At 35.4% G+C, this 14,580-nt stretch overlaps 1 protein-coding gene and 1 pseudogene across 2 annotated transcripts; both read right to left on the bottom strand.

The window, feature by feature from the left end:
* Window positions 1-469: 469 nt before the first annotated feature.
* Window positions 470-3,832, bottom strand: LOC105636176 (pentatricopeptide repeat-containing protein At2g40720-like). The gene is given in 2 exon segments (XM_012219375.4): window positions 470-903; window positions 905-3,832. Coding segments are annotated over 2 exon segments (2,538 nt in total). The 5' UTR covers window positions 3,338-3,832; the 3' UTR covers window positions 470-798.
* A 1,354-nt stretch (window positions 3,833-5,186) lies between these two features.
* Window positions 5,187-13,504, bottom strand: LOC105636175 (subtilisin-like protease SBT4.3; annotated as a pseudogene). The gene is made up of 8 exons (XR_016320323.1): window positions 13,405-13,504; window positions 13,040-13,285; window positions 12,462-12,954; window positions 12,288-12,382; window positions 11,973-12,192; window positions 11,786-11,886; window positions 5,901-6,125; window positions 5,187-5,792 (listed from the first exon to the last, which is right to left on the bottom strand). The product of XR_016320323.1 is annotated as a subtilisin-like protease SBT4.3 (transcript).
* Between the last annotated feature and the right edge of the window lie 1,076 nt (window positions 13,505-14,580).

The raw sequence follows: 14,580 nt of genomic DNA, 5'->3' as shown, positions 1-14,580 counted from the left end.
GATAATATTGAAAATCTTATTATTTCCACTTATTCTCACTTTTATATAGTATAGATAAGATTTTAAATATTAAATATTGATTATAATTTTTGCCTTATATCATTTAGATTTTGATTAAATTGGCTTCTGAACTGAATCGAACCGAACCTGTTAGTTCAGTTAATTTTGATTAAATTTTTCATTTTAGTTCAGTTTTAAGTCCAATCGACAAATTTCTATAAAATCGACTCAAACTGAAATATATACTTGGTTCAAACTAAATAAACCGATAATAGAACTTCTCTTTATTTAGCTGACCGAATCGAACCGAAATGAGTCGGTTCGGTTTTCGGTCGGTAAGTTTGCACACCCCCTACCTCCAGCCCCACCATGGCTCCCATTAACAAACTCCTTTGCAACTCTTTCTGGTAATAAAATAATTTTGCCATTATCTAATGTAAAAATAAACAGAAAAGAAACAATACGAACAGATGCACAACAAATTATCATTGAACAGATAAAAAATTGTTTTACTGTATATATTTAACTACACTGATGAGGCTTCAACCAAGTGGCTGAAGTTAAGCCTTGGAAAGTTCCCAGTTTTGATTTCTGCCTATTAAATTACTTCTTTAACAAAATTTAAATCTTGAAATAAATTTTTTTCTGGTCTTTCTTAGATAACAGGGCAACTTTTTCCACTCATTTGTAGAGGACATTAAAACCTTTCATTGCAGATGAGCAGGTAAAACTAAAGACTTGTGAATAAGGTATAGATGGCTTATGTGGACTACTTCCTTACAATACCTTAATACCTTCTTAATAACCTCCTTGCTTAATCATTTTCCTCCTAGGACTACTCAATGTCTCATTGATTTCTGTTCTTGGAGATGAAGAATAACCAGAAAAGAAAACATCAACCCTCATTTTTCACTTCAATCCAACTGCATCCAGGAGTCTTCTTCAATCCTTTTTCTTTCATTGATGTCTTTACATGTGCTGCTCTATCCCATAATTCAGCTTCTCCATAAAGATTCAATAGTTGAACATAATTGCTGCCACTGCTCGGTTCTAGCGCCAATAATTTATTTGCTACCAGTTCTCCAAGCTTTAAATTATGATGAATTCTGCAGGAACATAACAGAGATAGCCAAATACTCCTGTCAGGTTCAATAGGCATGTTTTTCACAAAAGTGCAAGCATCATCTAGGTGTCCTGCACGACCCAAAAGATCAACTACATTTACATAATGCTCCATTCTTGGTTCAATCTCATACTTCATTTTCATCAACTCAAATAGATTTAGGCCTTCTTCAATCAAACCAGAATGGCTGCAAGATGACAGCAGAGAAAGGAAAGTAACATCATCAGGTCTAGTCCCAGAATTTGTCATCTCATCAAATAATCTTATTGCTTTCAAGCCCTCTCCATGTGATCCATAACCTGAAATCATCGTATTCCATGTTACCAAGCTTTTATCAGACATGTTTAGAAAAATATATTGTGCATATTTCAAGAATCCACACTTCATATACATATCAATTAATGCATTCTCCACTTCAAGATCTAATGGGATCCAGAGTCTTATCAAGTACCCATGTACACTCTTTCCTTTTAACGGTGCTGCAACTGATGAAATAGCAACAAGGACACTTGTAAAGGAAACAAAATCTGGAGAACAGCCATTTTTTAGAATTTGAGAAAAAAGATCAATGGATAGCTCTGGAAGGCCATTCCAGTGATAGCAAGATATCATAGAATTCCAAGCCACAAGGTTCTTAAGTGGCATATCAGAAAATACAGTTTCAGCCTTCTTCAGAAAAGCAAATTTGGAATACATATCTACTAGGGAACTAGCAACGAAAACATCCAGTTCCAGACCACTTATAATAACAAATCCATGCATCATGCTGCCCATATCTACCTTCTCTAGTCCTGTACAAGCATTGATGATGCTTGCCAAAATATCAGAATCAGGTTTCACCCCATCTCCCTCCATTGCTCTAAAAAGCTCCACAGCTTCTCTGTATTTCTTATTTTGGCAAAAACCTGATATCATGGATCCCCAAGCAACCACATCTCTTCCCCTCATTGTTATAAAAATGGAATTAGCATCATTGCTATTCCCACATTTAGAATACATGTTTAACAATGCACTCTGCACAGTGATGTTTTTCTGTATGGGTCTTTTCACTAAATCTGTATGAATAGACCTCCCAAAATCATATAACCCCACCAAACTGCTAGATGATAAAATATTCGAAATTGTGAAAGAATCTGGCAGAATTTCACAAAACCTCAACTTTTTGTATGATTTTAAAGCATCATAAGCACACCCATTACCAACATAAGCCGAAATCATTGCATTCCATAATTCAATTTCTTTATTTGATGCCTCAATGAAAACTTTTTCTGCACATTCAATCATTTGGCACTTTGCATACATCGTCAGAAGAGAAGTACGGACGTAAGGATCATATTCAAAACCTACCTTAATCACTTCACAATGAACTTGCTTGCCAAAACTCGCAAACTCACCTTGACAACAGGCACTTAAAGTGCTAGTATATGATGCTGACACAAGTTTAACATTCTCATTCTTCGCTAAAATACATAATACCAAGCTCTTTTCCCAACAACCATTTTCTCCAAACCCTCCAATCATCACATTCCATGCTACAATATTGCTCTTATCTTTCAACTCTATGAACGAATACCATGCATCTGTTGTTCTGCCACAACTGAGGTACATATCAAGTAGTGCAGTCTCCAAGAAAGGGTCACCACTCAACAAGTTTCTAACAACATAACCATGAATTTGCTTCCCTTCTTTATATCCTAGAAGCGCATTTCGCTCACCGAGTAAAATACACAATGAAAAGGCATCAGGCCTAACGCCTAATGATTGCATCCGATGAAACTGAACTAAACCCTCTTTAAGATAACGGTAACGAAAATACCCATCAATTATAGAGTTCCAAATTGTGACATCCTGGACTGTAACTCCGCTGTCAGGTAATTTATCAAACACTTGAACTGCATCTGTAAGCGACCCACATTTAACGTACATGTTAATAAGTGAAGTGGTGATATATTGATCATAGTGTAAGGCTGCGGTGATAATTCTTGAATGGATAGTTTTTCCATACTGAAGATTTGAAAGGCAAGCACAGGCCTTGAGCAGAGAAGGGTAGCTGAATCTGGTAATTTTAAGAGAATTTCTTGAATACAATTGCAAGGCCTCTATATATTGTCCTTGTACAACAAAGGATTTGATTTCAGAATTAAGCAAGGAAAGGGACAACGGGAAATCCACTAGATGTGAAAGTTTGCGAGAAATTTGTAGATTGAAATACATGTCAACATTTTTGGCAAAAACTTACCCGAATTAAAGTTAACTGTCACTAGCAAGTAGGCAACTGTCAGTAACTACAAAGATGGAAGCTTCTTGGTATGATAGGATCATAGGAAGAACTGCAACTACAAGGCCTATTACTTTATAAAAAAAAAAAAATTAAAAACTTAGACTATCTGCAAATATAGAATTAAAAGTTGTATGTTGTAAATGTGATGTGAGCTTGAGCAGTCTTCAACAATGTAATTTTATTTATAGAATTGTATGAATATTAGACTCGAAGACAAATGTTTATGATGTGAAATAAAGTACTTGTGAGGTTGGAAAACCTAGCAGATGCCCTAGTAGTATTTCTTTTACCGTGCTTTATCAATATTGTGGGGATTGGCATACAAGATAGGAAGGAACTGATAGAAGGAATGCAATGGGCAGAGATAGAGGCAACCCCGAAGATTGAAAACGGAAATTGAAATTGAAAATCGTAGTTGGTTGCTTTGCTATATACAAAGTAGTGGTTGGAAATAGAAATTAAAAATCGTGATATATATTAATTCAAGAACTAATATTCCATAAAATTAAAAAATTACTAAAAATGGATCAATTTTTATATTTCATTAATGTGGGAATGCACTAAGACTTTTAGTGTGATAATCAACATATTAGATAAAAAGGAATGATAATTAATCCTTGATTTATAGAACTATGTCTTCAGGGAAAGCTTGTGTTTTTCATCGACTTATTGTTTCAATTTGTTGCTATATAATATAGTAAACGACTAGGGCGGTGATACACAGTTCAGCTCGCCCTAATGTTCGGCTATTAATATATACTTTTTAACTTTTTATTTTCACACAGTTTAAAAAAATAATATTATTATAATTAAAAGATAATTTTATTTATTCATATAACTTTTATATTATGTCCATCTTAAACGACACATAAATTTTTCTCAAAAAAAAAAAAAAAATATAAACAATTATTATATTGAAATAATAATTAAGAATTAACGAGGGTTATTAAAAATAAGATAACATTTAATAAGAGTATATTTTTACAATTTAAGAATTAAGTATAATGTAAAAAAAAAAGAGATAGAATTATTTTTTTAAAGACAAGTAATATCTCATATTGAATTTGAACATGTTGAGATGAAAATGGTATAAATGTAAATGCAAGTTATATTCTACAGCACCTACTTCATCTTCAACATAAACACGCCGTACTTCTTTCTTTCCTTCACAGTAAAACGTGTAAATTGTTTTAAGCGAAACTAAAACTCTATTAAAGTCAATTCCTCATCACTAAAGCAATGTATAACTCAATTAAACAAAACAAAATCAAAAGTGGGATGAGAGGGAAATCAAAGAAAAAGCGAAAAAGAAAAAGGGAGTAGGTGAATCATGAAAGTCCGACATAGTAGCCACCCACTACTCTTGGTTGCACCGCCTGCTCCTTTGGTGATTCTTTCGTTCCTTCCTTTGTTATGTGCACATAGATTAGATCTCTAACATGAATATGAAAATGATAGACTTTTGAGAGATAGAATTGAATTGAAACACCATAACCATCTTTGACTGAATTATTTAGTGTTAAATTTCTTTCTAGATAAAGATCTCTCTTATCTATCTCCAATTGTAGATCTATCAAGATTATATACGAGTGAAAATCTTAAGTATTTTCCTTGGCATTGTACCAGTGTATATGGCTCTATAGAATCACAGAGCATTGTCTCTATCGTTTTACCCAAAAGTTTAGATATTAAATCTCCTCCTTATCCTCTAATTTGGATAGCATTACAAATCACATTCAAGAAAGCGCTGTACACGCATGTCTCACTCCTGTCTTGCGGGACCTACTGAAATCTTAAACAACAACTCGCCCCTATATTCGAGAAAACAATAGTCACCTTTTCATAACAATGTCTACATATTGTCAAGAGACAAAACACATCCATACTAGCAATAATCAATAAATATATAATAGAGAATATAGTTGAGGCAGACACAATCTGCTGATCAGTCAAGCCTTTACCGACTACAGTGACGTTAAACGACTTTGTTTCATTTATAGACTTAAAAGGAAAGCACTTGAGGCTCTACTTCGATTTTAAGTTCAGAACCTGTCGATATACTTGCTTTATAAGTGGAAGAAGCAAGCCCGACATTAGTAACTGTTCTGTAAAACTAGTATGTATAACTCGTGTCAGCCATAACTCCAGTAGTCATAGAAGGGTAATTTAGATCCTTAGGTAATACCTTCACACCACCTCTATGACAAACAGTCATATTATCTCCAACGTTGCAGAGCATATCTATGTAATATTTGCAGAGCATTTCTATATAATCTTCTTTGTATGCTTCATATACAAGACCTGGATTAATAGCATATGATGGGTTTATGTGACCAGACCCATAAGCAAATTCAGCTCCTGTTGATGTGCTTGCATTCATGGGGAAAGCTACAGATGATACAATAAAAAGTTTAATAATTGTAGAACTAAAAACAATTTTTTTTTATAACCAAGAGGTATAATATCTCTTGTACTGTAGAGTGTAGGGGATAGTACCGGTGGTCATAATGGCGGATTTGATAGCAGAAGGAGACCACTGGGGGTGAAATGATTTAACATAAGCGGCAACACCAGCGACATGAGGGCAAGACATTGAAGTTTCAGATATTATATAGAATTTAACTCATTGATTGTCATCATCGTAAGACGAGGGTGGAAAAGGAGGAGGATATGCAGCCAATATGTCGACTCTAGGAGCACTTATATCTGGCTGCATTACATATACAAGATTTTGTAGAATTCGTTATATTTGGAATTCATTTATATAAAACTTGTTGGGATTATAACCGATCCCGAGTGAGGCCCGCATAAAAATGCCGGTGGTAGAAGTAAAATAAAATTACCGACGATAAAGATTTAAATTACTATTACCACATTTACCTCCAATAATTACGTATTGGATATTGACGACTGAATCCACTAGAAATAATAATCACGGTAAAAATTGAATAATTACCGTAAATACCAGATGAAAAATAGAAACACAAAGATTTACGTGGTTCACCCTTTAACTGTTATGGGTTACGTCCACGGGACAAAACTTCGAATAATTCTTCCACTATTAAAAATAGTAGGTACAAAAGAGATTACAAAAATAGTAACACTCTAAGTGTTTCCCAAAAACACCTAAAAAAATTATAATCCTCACTATTTTCTCTCTTTTCCAATTTTATGAACCCTTTCCTAAAGTTTTCTCTACACTTAACTATTTAGACTTCTTCATTTTTTGTTTTGTACGATTTGTTGAGGGAAAACTTCTCCTATTTATAGGAGAAGGAGATGCGTTAATCAACGTGTCCATCGATTGCGCGCAATTAACGCATCCATCTTCGCACAACCTTCTTTGAACAAAAAAAAAAAATGTGTCTTTCCCCCTTTTTTTTTTTCTTCTTCAAACTTGTGTGTGTGTCCCACATGTCGGAGGGACCTACAACAATTCTCCCCCTCCCGACTACATGGTGGGACTCTCCATTCCTGCCGCTTTGACACGCAGTTCGAACTTCTCCTTCGGAACAACCTTTGTCAATATATCCGCAGTATTTTTGTCTGTGTGAATCTTTCATAACTGGAACTGCTTCTCTTCAATGGCAGATCTAAGCCAATGATATCTTACATCAATGTGCTTCGTCCGTGCATGATACATAGTATTTTTGCTCAAGTCTAACGCACTTTGACTATCACAATAAACTATATATTCTCCTTGCTGCACACCCAATTCTTGAAAGAATCGCTTTAACCAAAGCATTTCCTTTCCTGCTTTCATTGCTGCAACGTACTCTGCTTCGATCGTTGATAACGAAACACATTTTTGTAATCTCGACTGCATGAAATAGCTCCCCCTGAGAATGTAAATAGGTATCCTGATGTAGATTTTCTTTCATCAAGATCAACGGCCATATCTGCATCTGTGTAACCAACAAGTGCAGGCTTTTCACCTCCAAAAGTTAAACATAACTTTGAAGTTCCTCTCAGGTATCTGAAGATCCACTTCACTGCTTCCCAATGTGTCTTCTGGGGATTTGACAGAAATCGACTCACAACGCCAACTGCATGAGCGATATCTGGTCTCGTACACACCATTGCATACATCAAACTTCCGACCGCTGAGGAATATGAAACTTTTGACATATCTCCTTTTTCTTTCTCTGTTGATGGGTAGGATTTCTTACTCAACTTGAAGTGAGCGGCAAGTGGAGTGCTAACTGGTTTAGCATTCTTCATATTGAACCTCTCTAGAACTCGTTCAATATATTTTTCCTGCAATAACCATAACCTGCAGGACTTTCTGTCTCGGATAATCTCCATTCCGAGAATTCGCCTTATCGATCCCAAATCCTTAATGTCAAATGCTTTTGACAAATCACTTTTTAACCTGCTAATCATGTGTGCATCTGGTCCAACGATTAGCATATCATCAACATATAAGAGAAGGATGATAAATTTACCCTCAGGGAATTTCTGGACATATACACAAGGATCTGCATCTGTCCTTTTGTATCCTTGATTCACCATGAAAGAATCAAACCTTTTATACCATTGTCGCGGTGCTTGTTTCAACTCGTACATGCTCTTCTTCAAGCGACAAACCATGTCCTCTTTTCCCTTGACCTTGAAACCTTCTGGTTGTTCCATATAGATTTCTTCCTCTACATCCCCGTGCAAGAATGCGGTCTTTACATCAAGCTGCTCTAACTCAAGATTCAAACTGGCTACTAGACCTAGCACAACTCGAATAGAACTCATTTTCACAACTGGTGAAAAAATCTCATCAAAGTCAATACCTTCTTTTAAGTAAAACCTTTGACGACCAATCGAGCTTTGTATCTCACTAGGTTGCCATCATCTTTCTTGAATTTGTACTCCCATTTATTCTTGAGTGTTCTCTTCCCTTTTGGAAGTTTCAGCTCATATGTATCATTCTTTTTCAAAGAATTCATCTCCTCTTGCATGGCCTTTGTCCAACAATCTCTGTCTTTGTAAGATTGCACATCTTAGAAGCTCTCTGGCTCCCCCTCATCAGTAATCAAAATGTAATCAAAACTAAGGTACCTTGTAGATGGTTGGCGTTCTCTGGTTGACCTTCTTAATTGAGGTTCAACTCTTTTTGGTGGAATGGGGTTCTCTGGCTCCCCCTACTCAACACCCTCTGCATAACTGTTATCATCTACAATCATCTCTTGATCCCCCATGACTGGCTCTTCTTCTTCTTCCCGTTCTGATTATGGCATTCCTCCTCTCGTGACATCATCTATAGGAATGCTTTCTGGTGTAATATCAACAACACCATCACTTGTGGATTCTTCACAAGTTGTATCTGCCACGATCTCATTCTCATGGAATACTACGTCTCGGCTCCGAATAACTTTCTTTTTCACTGGATCCCCAACCTGTAGCCAAACTCTTCGTCTCTATAACCGATAAAAGTGCAAGGAACTGACTTGTCATCAAGTTTTGATCTCTGCTCCTTCGAAACATGCATAAATGCCTTGCGGCCAAATACCCTCAGGTGAGAGTATGAAATATTTCTACCTGTCCAGACCTTCTCCGAGATATCAAAATCCAATGGTGCTGAAGGTAGTTGGATGATTAGGTAGACAGCAGTATTGACAGCTTCTCCCCAAAATGGCTTAAGTAAGTTGGCCATTTTGAGCATGGATCTGACTCTTTCAATAATGGTGCGATTCATCCGTTCAGTAACGCCATTGTGTTGAGGCATACCAGGAACTATCTTTTCATACCTGATACCGTGTTAACTACAATAATCTCTAAACTCCTTAGAGATGTATTCACCACCATTATCCGTGCGCAAACACTTCAAAGCCACTCTAGTCTCCCTTTCCACCATCGCATGGAATTGCTGAAAGTGCTTGAATACTTGGTCATTTGTGCGCAACAAACATATCCATGTTTTTCGTGAGAAATCATCAATGAAGGTTAGAAAATATCTACATCCTCCAAGTGATTCTACCTCCATGGGACCACATACGTAAGAGTGTACCAACTCCAACTTGTTGTCTCTTCGTCTAGAGCTTTTCCGAAATGAGACACGATGTTGCTTCCCAAATAAACAATGATCATAAGGGTTTATTTTACCTTTGGCTAATGGGATGAGGAACTTCTTAGCCAACATATTCAACCCTTTCTCACTAACGTGCGCCAGCCGCCTATGCCACAAATTTGGTGAAGCATCATTTGCAACTGTATTCAGTTGACCCGCACATATTATTGCGTGCGTCTTATACAGCGAGCAACATAATTTTCCTCTCGCCACCACCAAAGACCCTTTGGTGAGTTTCCAGTTACCGTCACCTGTATGGTGGTGATAGCCTTCCTTCTCCAGAACACTGACAGACAACAGGTTCAATCGAAGATCGGGAATATGTCTCACATTTTTAAGTATTAATGTGCATCGGACACTTGTCTTTATGCAGACATCACTGATTCCCACCATTTGCGAGATACTATTATTTTCCATTCTAATAGTGCCAAAATCTCCTGCTTTATAAGTGGAAAAGTATTCTCTTTTTGGAACACAGTGGTATGAAGCACCGGAGTCTACTATCTACTTGGTATCTGCATCTCCAACATGACAGCAATCTGCATCATGAGTGACTAAAGTCACCTCACCATCTTGTACTGAGACTGTAGCAAATGTATTTCTGTCATTCTCCTGTCTTCGGTTTACATTATCCTGTTTGAGTAAACAGCAATTCCTTTTGAGATGACCCTCCTTGCCGCAATGATAACACTTTCTCATTTCTCTGGACTTGGATCTTCCACCTGACTTTTCATGCCTTGGACCTCTAGTCTTGCTCCGGCCCCTATTCTTTGTGATAAGGGCTTGTGAACTGGTACTGGCAACATCTCTTCTTCGTAGTTCTTCATTAAGTAGTCTATTCTTTACCATAGACATTGTTACCACACCATTTGGAGCTGAGTTATTTAATGATACCATAAGAGTATCCCAACTATCCGGTAGAGATCCCAATAGTAGGCATACTGGCATCTCGTCATCTAAGGACATACCGCTAATTGCTAACTCAGTTACGAGTCCTTTAAAATCGTTCAGATGTTGTGTAACTGATAGCCCCTTTGACAACTTTAAGTTCATGACTTTACGAATCACGAACACTTTACCTTGAACATTTGTAGCCTCGTACATATTCTCTAATTTCTTCCAGAGAACTTGGGAATCTTTTTCATTTCTCACGTGGTTGTACAGGCTAGCATCTATCCATTGGCGTATTGTACCCAATTTTTGCTTTTTTAATTTATCCCACTGTCTTTCTTTCATTTTTTCTAGCTTTACATTGTCACCTTCAATTGGATCGTACAGATCTTTGCGATTGAGGTAGTCCTCCATTCTGAATTTCCACATGAATAATTCGAATCCGTCAATTTGATCATTGCCCCGTCGTTAGCCATGTCGAATTCTGAAATTTGACAAAATTTTACTATTCACGAAATTCACTATTCATGTGAATAGTAGCTTTGTAGAAAACTGACAGAATTTACCAACTAGGCTCTGGTACCAATTATTAGGATTATAACTGATCCCGAGTGGGGCCCGCGAAAAAATGCCGGTGGTAGAAGTAAAATAAAATTAGCGAAGATAAAAGTTAATAACGCCGATAAAGATTTAAATTACTATTACCACATTTACCTCCAATAATTACGCATTGGATATTGACGACCGAATCCACCAGAAATAACAATCACGTTAAAAATTAAATAATTACCGTAAATGCCAGATGAAAAATAGGTACACCGACATGTACGTGGTTCACCCTTTAACTGTTATGGGCTACATCCACGGAATAAAACTCTGAATAATTCTTCCACTATTAAAAATAGTAGGTACAAAAGAGATTACAAAAATAGTGGCACTCTAAGTGTTTCCCAAAAACACCAAAAAAAAATTATAATCCTCACTATTTTCTCTCTTTCCCAATTTTAGGAACCATTTTCTAAAATTTTCTCAACACTTAACTGTGTATACTTCTTCGTATTTTGTTTTGTACGATTTGTTGAGGAAAAACTTCTCCTATTTATAGGAGAAGGGGATGCGTTAATCAACGCGTCCATCGACTGCGCGCAATTAATGCATCCATCTTCGTGCAGCCTTCTTTGAAAAAAAAAAAAAAAAAACGTCTTTCCCCCTTTTTTTTTCTTTTTTTTCTTTTTCAAATTTGTGTGTGTGTCCCACATGTCGGAGGGATCCACAACAAAACTATGATGCACGGAAACTCCTAATCGCGTAAGTTTCAGCATTTATTTCGGTGTTTAAATTATTTTCCTATCCGTTTCTCACTTTTCTTTGTTTCTGTTTCCGTGCAACATAGATATAAAACAATTAGAGATTATGTGTCCCTTCATAATAGCTGGTACAATTTGATTAGGTACTCGTGAAGAGAAGGAAGCAATCACAGGCGCCTCAGAATCCTTAAGTTCTTCACTTTTTAATATGTTCCCTACAGGCTGCCTACAAGATAAGTTAAAAATTAGATATAAGAAACGTAAAAATACATTACGTAATTCAGACATTATATTTTCTATATAAAATCATACTTCCTAGAATGGTATTAAGACTTCACAGCCAGATAATCGAGTTGGGTTAAGGTTATTAGAGGAAATGGAACGACAAAAGGAACATCTGGATATTCCGAATTGGGTACTATAGCTCCAAGAGCACCAGCTCTTAAAGGCTCAAACCCTCCGTCATATGAATCACAAAGCACAATCTTCCCTTTCACTAAATCACTGTCCAAGGCAATCGGTAGCGCAAGAACTGAAACAAAAGAAAAAAAAAAGACAATTCAAAATCATATTATTCTTATTGCTTTCTCAATATGGGTTCAGTTTGATTTAGGCAGTTGAGTTTACCTTGCAAGAGCTTCTGAACATTTAATTGATACATTAGTCCCATATATCAAAGGAAAATTTTCTCCTTTCAAAGAAAATGAGTTAATTGTATTTCCCTATTTGCATTAAATTTTTTCATCAGTTGAATGAAGCATCAAAATAATAATCTAAGAATAGAGAAGATGAAATACATACAATGAAATTTTTTCCATTTCCAAGAACAACTTTGTCGATGATTCGCCGATCTGTGCTGCTTGCTGCTATTGAGACCATCCATGGAGCTAAACTTGTTGCTGACTGTAATGCAGGGCCACTATTACCTGCAGAATGTAATGTAATTATTTTGTTCTCCACTGCATGAAAAGATCCAATCGAAATAGGATTTGGTCGAAAGATACTGGATCAGAATTTCCTATTGAGATAGTAATAATATCAACTCCATCAGCAATAGCATCGTCAAATGCAGCCAACAAGTCAGCCCCATTGCAACCTTAAGAAGTACAAACTTTATATGCAACTATTCTAGCTGAGGGAACACCTCCTCCCGCAATGCCTTCTGCCAAGCCATAGAAACTAGCATCCTGGACATTGTTTCCTGCAGCTGTCGACGCAGTATGTGTCCCAACCAACATCATCTCTTGCAGTGACCTCTCGAATTGAATTATAATACCGGGCACCAATTAATTTGCTGTAACATTGGCAACAAATGTTATATATTATCCTGAAAATGTTTATAATTTGAGTAAATGATGAGAGAATATGTAATTTAATACTTGTTGCAAGTGAAATTTTTGCTCCCCTACATTTTCCTCTCCACTTCTTAGGAGGAGAACTAAAACCTGTATCGTTGAAACATTCTGATTCAGGCTAGATTGCAATATCAAGGACGCCAATTATAACATCACTCTCAATTTGAGGATATCGTTTTGCAGTCTCATTGAAACCCATGAAATCCCATGATCTTGTTGTTTGGAGATGGAAAGTTCTACTTGGGAAAACCGATACTACTTCCTTCTTGCCTGCATATCAAATCAAATTAAATATAAAATATCATCATTCCGATATATATACACACACACACATGTATACACAATCACATGCTATAATTGATATTGGAAGGTTCTTTTATAGAACTCACTTGCAAGTTTTTCTGCCTCATCATTTGAGAGTTTAGCAGCAAATCCATTGAAGCTCCTTTTGTAAGTTCTAACTAGAAGATTTTCTCCATAGCTAGATAGAGAGAAAGGAGATTATAAACAATTTTAGGAGATAAACGTAGTTTAAAATTATACTTAAATATACAGGCGAAAAAAACTAAATTTTAAAAAATTAAGAGATGCCATGTACATCAAACATTAAAGACTTTGGAGCTGCAAGATTACCATTAAAAATTACAAAAAGAATAAGAAATTAAAGAAAATTTGAAAAGAAAAAACAAATTTTCAAAAACAAAAAATTCCCCATTTAAATGGTAAACTAATTTAGTTACTTGCCTTTCTATCATCATTTTGAAGATATACATGATAAGCTCAAGATAATAAGAATAGAATAAGTAGAAAGAAACTTCAGAGACATATAACTAGCCATTGTTGAATTCATAAAAATTAAATTGCAGAGATTTATTTTTATTCTAAAACTTTGCGAGAATAAATGTCACCTTAACAAATTCCAGATTTATTTCCCTTTAATCCAAATACAACCAAATATGTATTTAATTGGAATTATTAATTAACATATTATTTCCATCAGAATATCCTATTATGATTTCCTTTCCATATGTATATATTTTTTGGTGGAAATCATAAGGTATATATCCGAAATCCACTGGCCTAAGCTGGATTTGAAGAGGAAAATGGCAAATAATATATGTTTCCTTATTTCGAAGATTTTACTTTCTTAGAATATTTTTTTACTCAAATTAACATGATAATTCAAATCTTTTAGAATTATTTTTTCAGAAATTTTTTTAATTGGTTAAAGTAGGAAACCCACAATGCATATATAGGTTAGGAACTTTTTTTTTTTTTTTACAAATTTATTTTCTTAAAAAAGTGATTTTCCATGAAATTTTGAATTTTGGAACCAAAATCATTTACATTTTAAGATTCATTATAAGAAATTAAATGAATCTTGAAGAAATTCATTTAATTTGTTATTCCTATTTAATATTTTACATCCCAGAAGATTCAGCACTTACATTTGTTAGCATGTATTAAGTTGTTTTTTCCTTTTGTATACAGTCATAAAATTAATTATATGCTCATATATTTGAGCCAAAAAAAAAAAAAAAAAGCAAATACCAAATTTATAAATG

The sequence above is a fragment of the Jatropha curcas genome, chromosome 4 (genome assembly GCF_041381405.1).
Source record: "Jatropha curcas cultivar XTBG-Jc1 chromosome 4, XTBG_Jcur_1.0, whole genome shotgun sequence".
Classification (NCBI taxonomy): domain Eukaryota; kingdom Viridiplantae; phylum Streptophyta; class Magnoliopsida; order Malpighiales; family Euphorbiaceae; genus Jatropha; species Jatropha curcas.
This window is presented reverse-complemented; position numbering and strand designations above follow the sequence as displayed.